The sequence below is a fragment of the Hypanus sabinus genome, chromosome 13 (genome assembly GCF_030144855.1).
Source record: "Hypanus sabinus isolate sHypSab1 chromosome 13, sHypSab1.hap1, whole genome shotgun sequence".
Taxonomy (NCBI): domain Eukaryota; kingdom Metazoa; phylum Chordata; class Chondrichthyes; order Myliobatiformes; family Dasyatidae; genus Hypanus; species Hypanus sabinus.
In genome coordinates this window covers 18,300,644-18,312,761 of record NC_082718.1, presented here as the reverse complement: position 1 = coordinate 18,312,761, position 12,118 = coordinate 18,300,644, and the positions used below count along the sequence as shown (strand labels likewise).

Genomic DNA, 12,118 nt, shown 5'->3' with positions numbered 1-12,118 from the left:
AAGACCCCTTTGGACATTACAAGTTCAATTTTCTGATTTATTGGATGCAAGCAGGGGCGGATGGAGGGAGCCGAGTCCTCGGTCTTATCAAGATCTGGGCCTGAAGCCACGGTGTTGCCTGTTTGCAGCCGCCCAGAGTGACAGGACGAAACTGTTGCACTACAGCAGGGGCTGTGTGGCACAGTGTCCACAACAGAGTTGGAACTGCCCTTCCCAGAGTTTCACTCGGCAAAAGAAGCTCCGTTTTGACCAACTGCAGATTTATTTTAGCATCATTCAATGGACTCAGGCCTCAGGCAGCAAGGTCAATAGCTTTTCAGCTGCCAGAGGAGAGGCGTCTGCGCCATTGTATTCTATCGGGAGTGGGGGCACCACAGCACAGTTACAGTGACTGAAGATTTAAAATGGATTGAGGGGTCTGGATTCAAAGCCACGGTGTCACCCAGTGGGCATCAGGGACCAGTTGACAGATAATATCAGTGGGCTGGAGGGTCTGGACTATAAATATATATAGGCATATTCTGTGTCGTTGTATTCTTACTGATATTCTTTGTGGGTTTGTTGACTTGTATGATTCAGGCTGCAGCATTGCAGGTGCAAGGAGGGAGGAGGCGGACCTCGGAACTCTTTATTACCCGATTGTGATCCTGTGTGTGACTGTTGGTAATGTGTCTTTGCATCTTTACCTGTAGTAACCCTGTCCTGTTTGGCTGTATTCATGAGTATTACACATATGGTTAAATGACAGTTGAACTTGAATTGAAAAGTGCAAGATGTCTGGAAAATCTGGGATGATTGTGTTAAATTAATGCAAATATTTGCATCAATCATGCAGCTATAATGACTATGATCAGTATTTAATGATAATATCTATTCATTGTAGACAACCTTTCAAACACATTTTTCCCTCTTCTTGTTGCTTTGCAGGCTTGTTTTCACCTTGGAAGAGTTCAAAACATGTAAGTATTATTTTGGTTCAAGTAAGCTTAACAATGCTTCTTTTAATTGATCCAATTCCTACTGTCAACTGAAACAACTTGAGTCGAAGTACAATATATTGATTACTTACTTACTTATTTTCACTGCTGCATTAGGCATTAACCCTGGTTGGATTCCTTACAAAGAAAAGTAATGAAGTTTGACAAAAATTGTTAGAAGCAGTACTATTGCAATTTACATCCAGAATCATGCTCTAAACTGGGATATGTTCAGATCTCAAAGAACTAAGCTCAGTTGAATGCAACTTCTGACAGTTTGTTGCAGACCAATCAGAAAAGGATATCAGCTTTATGACAGCCAGAAACCAGCAAAACACAATTTGTCTGTCTTGAAAAAGAGAGATTACATGTCAACAAAGAGCCTTTAATAAAAGAGGTTTGCCATTCTTATTAGTGAGATAAATGCCAGGACAGAGGTCTGTAATGCCAGGAGACCTTTATAGATCACCATAAGAAGTTTCTGGTAAGAGATATTAACAACTCTAGTCTTCATGTCTGATAGCTCCCCGAGTCAAAAAATGACAAGTAACACGTGCCCACAAGATATGTCAGTGTGAACTGCATACTGCTAAAAACAGATGTAGTGAGCAATTTCAGTGAATTGATTTGGGATCATTCCAGTGATGTATAATGGTCAATGTGGGAAGTCCTGCAAAAGATGATGTGGGGGCTTATTTTATGTCATCTGGGCTGCCTCAGCTGATTATCAGTGTACTAAGTGGACATTCACAATTTGAATGAAGAAAGGACCTCTATGCTTGAGTGGAGCCCATAATTTATTAGAAGGCTCCTAGATGTGAAAAGCATCTCCTTGTTAGGGAGTCATTAATTGTTCCTGCGTTCAAAGCCTTTCTCCTCAGCTTTGCTGGACGATAAAGCTGATAGTGTTCAAGGACTTACCCCTGGTTCACCTGTTCATTATGTCTCTCTAGCTCTAGGTCTATATGTTTCTCTTACTCCATGAAGTCTTGAGATCACCTAGACTTAATCACACATGTAGAACAATAGCATTTTACAGAACAATTCTGGTACCTACATGACTCTCAATGTAATATTGCTCAGCACTGTTTTGGGAGTATGAATTAGGATCTGGAGGGAATCCTTATCCCCCAAATTTCATCTCTCTGGAAACTACAGGCCTTGAAAATTTTATACCAGTTCATTCTTCCAGAGGATCGGTGCATCATGTGTGCTTCTCAGAAATATGGCATTGAACATGCAGAAGATCCTCTGATAATTTACATTCCCTTGAACACTGAGCAAGTGGAAATCTTTGTTGTTGATAAAAGGGGTTAGGTTGTAGATAGCAGTCTTTGTCTGCACATGAATCTAATCACTGTCTGTCTGCATTTCTGGGAAGTTAGCAATGCTCACTAATTCTATTGTCCAAGAAGCCATTTCATTGTCACTAAAATAAAAACATATTAATTCATCTCTGTACAAATGCAATGGCTGAGTAAACTCTGATTTTTTAGTTTGCAATCAGTGCAAGTTCACCTAGGTTTTGTGCAAATTCTGCATAAAAGAGTTGCAGATAATCAATCCAATTTATAGACATTCCAATAATGTATCATAATTTCATTACCTGTTTCTGAAATTTGGTCCAAGTTATTCTAAACAAAAAGTAATCTCCATGAAAAGATTAGGTTAGTTTAAATTAATGATTTTATAAATGTTTGCAGTCTGCTAGGAACTGCCAACTTTCGTGTATGTAAATGCCAGGAATTCAAGACTATTACACAAATATGTAAAAAAAACCAAGGAAGTTGCAAGCTTCTGCACAGTTGATTATTACTATAATTCTGTCTTTTTTCCATCTTTTTTTATAGCTAATGCAAGGTTAATTCTAGTGAGATGTACATAGTAAATGGCAAGGTCCTTGGGCTTGTTGATGTACAATGAGAACTTGGGGCGCTAGCGACATGAAAGTGAAAACAGAAATGGTTGAGGTAGTAAAGAAGTCATATGCCAATCTTGTTATCATAAGCCAATGCATTAAGTACAAGAGTTGAGATGTCAGACTGGAGTTGTACACAACTTCATGTACACACTTAGAGTATTGTGTACAGTCCTGGTTGTCACACTATAGGGAAGATGTGGTAGCAATAGAGACACTTCAGAAAAGATTGCCAGGATATTGCTTGGAATGGACATTTGTAAGAAGAGATTGGTTGTGTTTATCCTTGCTGAAGGTAGCCTTATAGAAGTTTATATTATGATGGACATAAACAAGGATAGGTAGAATCATTTTTCCATGGGTGGGAGTGTTTGAACTAGAGGGTACAAGTCTAAGGTGAGGGAATAATTTAAAGGAGATCTGAAGGTAATTTTTTCATATAAAGGGTGGCAAATATCTGAAGTGGGCTGCCAGAGGAGGTGGTGGAGGCAGGTGCAATTGGTGTTTTAAAGGCTTTTGAATAGGAAATGCATAGGGGGACCACGAGCCAAATGTGTGAATAAGTGATTCGTTTACATAGGCATCACTGTCAGCAAAGTCAAGGCAAGCAAAGGGGCCCATTTTTGTTATCTAGGTTTCTATGATTATTAAAAGGTGGATCAAGGATTGCTGAGCATTACTGTTTTAGGTTCTGTTTGTTCTGTTTAAGGTAAGCATTTACTGTCTATTCCAAACACTGGATGAATATTTCCTTGGCCAATTCTGAGGAAGTTAAGAGTTATTGAGACATTGGATTAGTTAAGGATGGCAGGTTTCCTTTATTAAGGACATTGCAAAACAAACTACAATTCGGTAATTTCATATTCATTGGTAATATAGTTTTCAGATTCCAGATACATTTATTTAATTACCCTCTGCATCTATGGTTCTCCACACCAATTTGCACTCTTACCACAATAACTCAGCACTAACACAATGAGAATCACACACATAACAGAATTATGCAAAAATGTCATTATTCTTCTAAAGTTGTGATTCTGTAATCTGCATCAGTTCCAGTTGCCATGTAGTACACACTGACCAGATATGGGCAATTCATTGCTGCAAACTCTCGCCAATTAAACACGACAACTGGTGTCAGAGGATGTGCAGCAAGACCCTGGATCCCAGGGAATATGAGGCTAAGGCCAGGGACTATGAGGTGGGAGAAAAAATAAAAATAATGGGGAGTAATCCTTTCCATTATCCAAAGTCCCATCTGTCTACTAAGCAGAGGATCAGGCATTGTTCGTGTGGGATATGTGCGACTCCATAATAGAGGGGTGCTTCTTATGATAAAACTTGCAAGATCATAGTCCCCAGACCCTCTTCATGCTGCCAAAATGTCACAGCAATAATCACAGGCTGCTTAGTTATCTTGATTGCTTGCTTTACCTGCATGCTAGCCTTTAGTAAACCATGCATTAAGAACTATGTTCATCGTAGCCTCATCATGCTTTCTTCTCAATTTATTTTCCTGTGTACCTTTGTGTCATCAGCAATTTGAACAACCCTGCCTTCATCCAAATCATTTATATAAATTGTGGAAAGTTGAGACTCCAGCATCAATTCACAAAATCTTGCCAAATGTCTTATGGAAATGTGATTTCATTAACTGTTCCCCTTTATCCACAATGAACAATACATCATGTCAAACCTCCTCCGTGCAGTGAACTCTGTAAAATCTTAGAGTGTAGAACCCATTTCATTTATTTTAGAAACACAAGAAATTCTTGCAATGCTGAAAATCCAAAGCAACACACACAAAATGATGGAGGAACTCAGCAGGTCAGGCAGTATACGTGGAAATGAATAAGCAGTCGACATTTTGGGCGGAGACCTTCTTCAGAACCATTTATTGATTCTTTGCAGAAAAGTGTTTGCATAGAAAAAGAATTGCATTTACTTATACTTATCTTTTAGCACCTGAAAGACTTAATACTTTTTAAAGTATTTGAGTCCAATAAACTCATGAAGCATTAGATTCAGATAAAATTAATTTAGACAAATTTAAATTAATTATTGCATGGTACATTGTTGAATGCCTTTTGTAAAGTGCATGTATGCATCCTCGTTATCAAAGAATTCAACCGAGATAATCAAATGCATTTGCTTTTTACAAATTTGTACTGACATTTATTTATTAACCTATTTTATTGCTTAAAAGGATACTAATTCAGTTAAAGTCGCTTGCACTAACCACATTTACAACAGTGCATGACCATTTATGTTTCTTTTAACTGTAAATAAGACAACAACACACCAAAAATATTAGACAACAAAGCACAACTGTCTTTTAAGATGAGAGAAAGCTTAGAGAATAGTCACTTGGACAGGCACACACTCTAATTTCTACCCCCCTCCCCATGCTATTGAATAGAGTGGCACTGGATGTTCTTTGTTGTAGTGAACGAGAAATTACATGATGCCGGAAATCACCAGTCATTGCTGACTAATATAGTGCATACAGATAATGGTAATCTTACCACTACATAACATATCAGTCAGTGCTCATAAATCCTATAATCAATTGTATCCAAGTCTCAGTTTAGGAATTCCATTTTTCTGGGCATTTAAAATATTAAAAATTTATTGTAAAAGTAACCCATTAAAATAGATGTACAGTGAATAGAAGTAACATTTCTCTATGCTTGTATGTAATTATAGTGTATATTCTATTCAACAACTTTTACAAGATTAATGTTTTGCTAAATTGTAAATAAAATGTATAAGATGTTTAGTATAATTTGTTACAATCAAAAGCCAGGAGAAAATAAGATCAGAGTTTTTACGTTTTGGTCTGTATCAAGATCGATTTAAGTGTTAAGCAGGTGGCCATGAAAGAAATAAAATAAAATTCCATGTTTTTATCAAAAATCAGAAAATATTGGATAATTCCGTTTGCCCAGAGATATAATGTTAATTAATTCAATTACAAGCGTCAAAGCATTCCACCGGCAAGTAGTTGGAGTCAGTATTTTTCATTAGATGCATTTTGCATCTGCCATATGGTGATGTTATTACAAAGGTCAAAGTCATTCCCACAGGAAATGTGTGAAGAGAAGATAATCAGATTTTGTGTCACCCCTTTGGTCATTACCAAATCTTGAATTCAAAACATTTTTCTGCTTTTCACGTTGCTCTCTGTCGACTCTGACAACTTTCATAAAGCCTAGCCAGCACCTGGCTAAGCTTTTCATTTGTTAGGGGGGCCTAAAACGATGGACAATAAAACAAGCTACTGATTAGTCGATTCAGTGAAAATTCTATCCTGCTAGTTATGCATGCTTTGTTTTAACAAATCTCTGCAAACTTTCTCCAAGGATAATTCTGTCCCTGATTATTCCTCCTATGATCTTCCCTACCAATATTAAACTTACTGGTCTGTAATTACTGGGTGAATCTATATCATTATTTGAACAAAGATAAAACATTTGCAATTTTCCAGACCACAGGCATTAATCCTTTAATCTGTTGATGTTTGAAGGTGAAGGATTATAATCAGCACTTCTCTAATTCCCTATTCACAGTATCTTAAAATGCATCCCACCTGGAAGAGATGATACTTCCGCTTTAAGTGCCACTACCCTTTCTAGTACTTCCTTTTTTTAGCAATTCTTAGCACATCCAATATCTCAATTACATTTTCCTTTGTTGTGTCCCGGCAATATTATATTCATTATTGAAGACGTAAGTAAGGTATCATTTAATACCTCAACTATATCATTTGCTTCCAGGACTAAAACTTCCTCTTTGGTCTTTGACCTGACCTAATCACTCCTTATAACATTTCCTTTCCTGTTCGCATATCTAAAGGATATTTTTTTTGTTTTCTCTTTTTACATTTGCTACCAATATTTTCTTATGCTCACTCTTTACCATTCTTATTTTATATTTTCTTTTCCTGAAATTCATGTAGTCAGCCCAGCTATGAAGATCCATTGAAGAGATGAGGTGAAGTAAGGTGGGAAATTGAATGGAATTCAATGGCTTGCTAGTCTTAATAGCTTGTTTAGTATTGTAAAATTGTGTGTATTTTGGTATAAGTGACAGCACTTGAATGAGTTGTGATTGAATGTTTGGCACCATTTAACCATTAGTGTGAGCAAGAATCTGTATCCAGTTTGAGTGAAAATAGACAGTATTGAAAACATGAGGTGCAAATATTTTTAACACTTTCTTTGTTTCAGGCATTAGATAGATGGGAGAATCAAGGCAGTCCTCGAGCAAACTTCCCAGCACAACCCCTACCACAGAGTCTGCCCTTCCAACAACATGTCCACAGGGCTTCTTTCCCCGATGCTTCTGAAGGATTTGATCAAAGGAAACCTGACCCATATGAAGTATATGAGAAATCGAGAGCTCTCTATGAGAGTAGGCGTAAGTGAAGTTTTTGCCTTTTATTCCCAGTGGGAAATAAGCAGGTTAATGACTACCTTCCAACAGGTAGTAATATTTTCTGGTGCCACATAATTTATAAAGAGTTTACACATACAATAACATTTTGAGTTCAATTGATTTCCAGTTTGACATTCAGCAATATATATGTACTGTACATAACAAGCGAAAATCTGCAGATGCTGGGAAATCCAAGCAACACACACATATGCTCCTTTGTTTAAAATTTTGATTTAATTGAAACATTCAGGTACTTACTAATAGGTTCATGCATAAGTGGTATTGAATGCAACTTTAGCCTCTCTAGATGGTGGGAATAAAAGATGAATATTTTTAAAAATATATTAAATTTACTTTTGTTAGAATTAGCAGTAAAATCAGATTTTTTTATCAGCCCTATGTGTAGATTTTTCGAATCAGTTTTATTTTCCATATTTGGGTGCAATGTGGAATAATTTTCTTTCAATCTCAATCTTGATATATGTAGTAGTTTTCCTAAAACAATTTCTAAATAGGCCTTTGGTTAAAGTTTATGAAGAGTAATTTTGAATAACTATGGGCAACATGAAATGTCTCCAAATGAATACGTAGTTTTGTTTAACTCCACATTTTCCTGTACAGAGCAAATACCACCAAGGACTGCATATCGGGCTGATTCTTCCGGCAAGTACTTTAGCATTCATCATTCTATGGTTTCTATCTAATTCCCCATTTGTTTGGATATTGTGTTTGTCTAATCAGCCATCTAGTTGCAGCCAACTATTTCTGCATGATCATTTTCTTTCTCCTGTTATCTTTTATTCTAACACTGACAGGTCTGAAGCATTGTAAGTAACAGCAGCTAGAAAGAGAAAGGCTTTAACTAATCATTTGGTTCATTGGCTCAGATTTCATTCCCATTTGATGAAAAGCTTGAGTTTTCCACAATGACTTAATGAGGCAGTAGGAAAGTTGCTGCCTGTGCACATGGTATACCAGAATCACAAATCCAGTGTCTGGCAAACACCACATTCAAAAAGTAATGAAATGTGTGGGAATTTTGCCAGTTCACAATTGTCATGTAGTGGAACTGCCAACATCTTTCCCCTAGGCTGGAGGTCTGCTGTACCAGACAAGGTTTCACTGTTGGAAACACACAAAATTTCTTGCGATATCTGTATTTAGCAGATCATAGGTCTGAGCAGTTTTGTTTGAAGTAAATGGAAGTGCCAATTTCATTGATTCTGGAATTCAGAAGATTGGCTGCAACCTGTATGTGATGCTGTATTGAGCACATTGGTAATGAACATTTCAAAACTCACCAGATTGCTTTGTTTGGAACAGGCATGTACTTAATAGTTTAGTGAAACATCCTCAAACCCTGTACATGTATTACAAGAACTTGCCATCGATAAAACTGGAATGTGTATTTACAAGATCTGGACTATATTTTTACATTTATTTCTCTCATTTTTTGAGCTGGTTTGCCTATTACAGTTAGTAAACTAAAATCAGATGTCTTGTACTACACTACTATTATGTAAGCAGCATCATGCTATATATTTATGTGTCCAAAATTTAGTAGCTGTCAGTTTCTCGAAGAAATTAAAGAGCATTTAATTTAGGTTTGTGTAGATCAGTCAACATATGAGGTAGTGGAGGTAATGCATTCATCATAACAGTGCTATGTGGTCACAAGCATATCATCAGTAAATGAGCACTTTCTGCTGTTTACGTGATTTATTGTGCAATTTACAATTTGAATTGCTCTTGTTGCACAGCCAACCTGTTACACATCATAACTCTAAAACATAAACAAATCAAAAGAAAAACACAGAGCCAGGAAATGTGTACTTTTACTTTTGTGAGGTGCTTAAAGAATGCTTAATCAAACAGTATGTTTACAACATTACTGAAATATTAAATACACAACACTCCTCCCTGCAAACTCCAAATCAATATAGAATGCATCTCAACTCAAATATGTAATGTATTGCTCTTTAGTCATTCTTATGTGTGTGTGTGTGTGTGTGTGTATATATATATATATATATATATATATATATATATAAAACAGAACTACTATATAAACATACACAGCAGAGTAAATTTTACATTCTCCTATTCAGGCCTAAGGGTTTAATAGCTGTGGAGAATTTCTTACTCTTGTGGAATAATGTCTTTCCTGACGAGGGGAGTCACTCACTCTGCTTGGCAGGTGAGACTTGTGGCTGTGAATCAATCTGAGGTTTTAGGTCCTCCTCTGTGGTAGTTGCAGGACTTGACTCTGGAACTGCAGGAAGTAGTTCTAACAGCTCTGGACACCTTTCTTCTCTAACTTTGCTTTCCTCAGCTGATTGATGCTGTGTCTCCAGATGATATCAGGCACAATCTCCACTGTGTAGGAGAGTGGTCAAGTTCTGTCCTTAATCTTTCCAAGTACCCACTTTGTAGACCCTCACCAGGACTATTTGTCCAGGAGTGAAACATTGAACCTCCCTGTTTAAGGAGCCCTCAGTTTCTCTCAGTTGTTTGTCCTGCATACTACTTCTGAGACTGTGTGAGGAGATCCAAGCATGAGTACAAGTCGGCTATGTAGTCTGCTGCATTCCAGTGTACAAGGAGGAGACTGGCAAGCTTCTGATTTAGCGTCAGTGTAGTGAGTTCTGCTGACATTGCTCGCAGTGCATTCTTTAAACTCTGGGCAAAACTTTCTGCCAAGCCATTTGTATTTGGGTGGCACTGTGCCAATGGAATATATTTTATTCCATTCATTATCAGGAATGACTGAAACTGTTCCACAAGAAACAGTGGTGCATTGTCACTGACTAAGTGTTCTGGAACAGTAGTATTTGAGAAGAGACTTCTCAACACATCAACAGTGTATGAAACTGTAGTGGAGGCTATTGCGAATATTTCTGGCCACTCTGTAGCTCAAGAAATTTGGGCCTGTGAATGTTCTAGCAAAATCTACATGAATCCTCTGCCAGGATAATGCAAGTCATACCAAGGGATAGAGAGGCACTGCTCTTGGCATCTTCAGGATGTGTTGGCATTCCAAACAGTGCATGGTGAGCTGCTCAATCTGTTGATCTATTCTGGCCACCAGACAAAGCTTTGAGCCCACACTTTCATTTTGATCACGCCTTGTAGACCAGCATTTAGCTCCTCCAACACTTTAACTCAGTGTAGATGGTGTGTCATCTCTCAATCCCGATATAAGACAACCCTTGTCAAGAGCAAGTTCACTCTGGCACTGGTAAAAATGGGGGATCTGGAATTTCTGCTGCACAGTCCAGTCATTTTTTGGTTGCCAAATAAACCTGATTTCCTTTTGGATCATTTCTCCAGTAATAGAGAGACTTGCGATTTGCATTAAGGAAAATATATCAAGAGGAGTATCCTCTTTTGTACAGTCTTTAAGTATTTTTTTCAAGGAAAAATGGAACAATCCATCAACATTTCCATGGTTAATTGCCTCTTGAATTCAATCTTGTAATTGTGTCCTCCAAGAAACAGAGCCCATCTCTGAATTAATGATGCTGCTGTTAGTGGAACACACTTGCGTGTTTTGATAATGGACATTAGTGGTTCATGATCAGTAATGAGGGTGAACTATCTCCCATGCAAGTTCTCCCCAAATCAGGCTTAAGGCCTCCACCAATCTGTGTATAATTTTTCTCTGGAGCAGTAAAGGAACGTGATGCAAAGGCTATAGGGCGTTCACTTCCATCACTCATAACGTGACATGACTGCACCTGTACCACGTGGTGAGACATCACAGGCAAGCTTCACTGGACAATGTGGATCATAATGTGTGAGTACAGTGTCTGATGTCAATTCTTCCTTTACCTTTTTGGAAAGCCACCTCAAACTGCTTTGTCCATTGCCATTTATTCCCGATCTTTAGTAATGAGTTCAAGGGATGGAGCACAGAGCCAGGTTTGGCATGAACCTATTATAGTAATTGGCAAATCCTAAAAAAGGGTGGCAACTGTGGCATGTTCTTTGGCCTTGGGGCATCCGCCACTTCTTGAATTTTCTCAGCACATTGTGTAATCCTTATGCATCATTTGTGTGACCACAGTAAGTGATGCTTGGTTTAAAGAATTCACACTTGTGTCATGCCCTGAGCCCATCATCTTCTTATCTTTTTAACAGTGTCCTGACATTTTGGAGGTGTTCCTTATCATCCTCACTGGTAACAGGTTACGCTACATACCTGGACAGCATTGTAGCATCTTATCCATAGCCAGCTGCAGATGGTACTGCAAAAATAATCCTATTACAGCAATAAAGCCCTTTGTGAGTGTTTATGGTGAGAAATACTTCAGACTCTTCTACTATTACCATCTGTAACTAGTCCTCAACTTAGTCAACTTTGCTGAAGTGTTTTTTTATTTTTCAGAAAGGTTTGGAAAGATATCCTCCATCCTCAGCATAGAGCATTGATCTACTTTCAGTACTGGGTTGATGTTTGCATTAAAATCACCACAGATCCTGACAGATCTCTCCATCTTGGCTACTGGGACCACTGGCATTGCCTGTGAACTGCATTCTACTTTGAAAAGAATTCCTTCAGCCTCCATGCGATCTAACTCACTGACTACTTTATCACGAATGGTAGCTGGAACTGGATAGGCTTTGTGAAACTTGGGTGTGGCATTTTCATTTAACACTCATATGTTTTGATGTACTTGAGTTTTCCAGTGCCATCCTTAACACTGGTGCGGCCTCATCAGTACCTTTCTTAATTCGCTTTCAGTTGACTCTATTGCAGGGGAAGTGCATGCAAATAGTGATGGAT

General features: G+C 37.9%; 1 protein-coding gene across 14 annotated transcripts in view; it reads left to right on the top strand.

Annotated features, from left to right (window-relative positions):
- The window catches only part of magi2a (membrane associated guanylate kinase, WW and PDZ domain containing 2a), a 552,919-nt gene that overhangs the window by 463,603 nt on the left and 77,198 nt on the right, over positions 1–12,118 (top strand). For 12 of the 14 annotated variants that reach the window (XM_059987234.1, XM_059987231.1, XM_059987233.1 and 9 more), the window contains 3 exons: positions 928–959; positions 7,125–7,314; positions 7,954–7,995. In XM_059987234.1, coding sequence (XP_059843217.1) covers positions 928–959; positions 7,125–7,314; positions 7,954–7,995 — 264 coding nt within the window. The remainder of the gene's footprint in view (positions 1–927; positions 960–7,124; positions 7,315–7,953; positions 7,996–12,118) is intronic. The other 2 variants (XM_059987235.1, XM_059987232.1) reach the window with 1 other exon arrangement.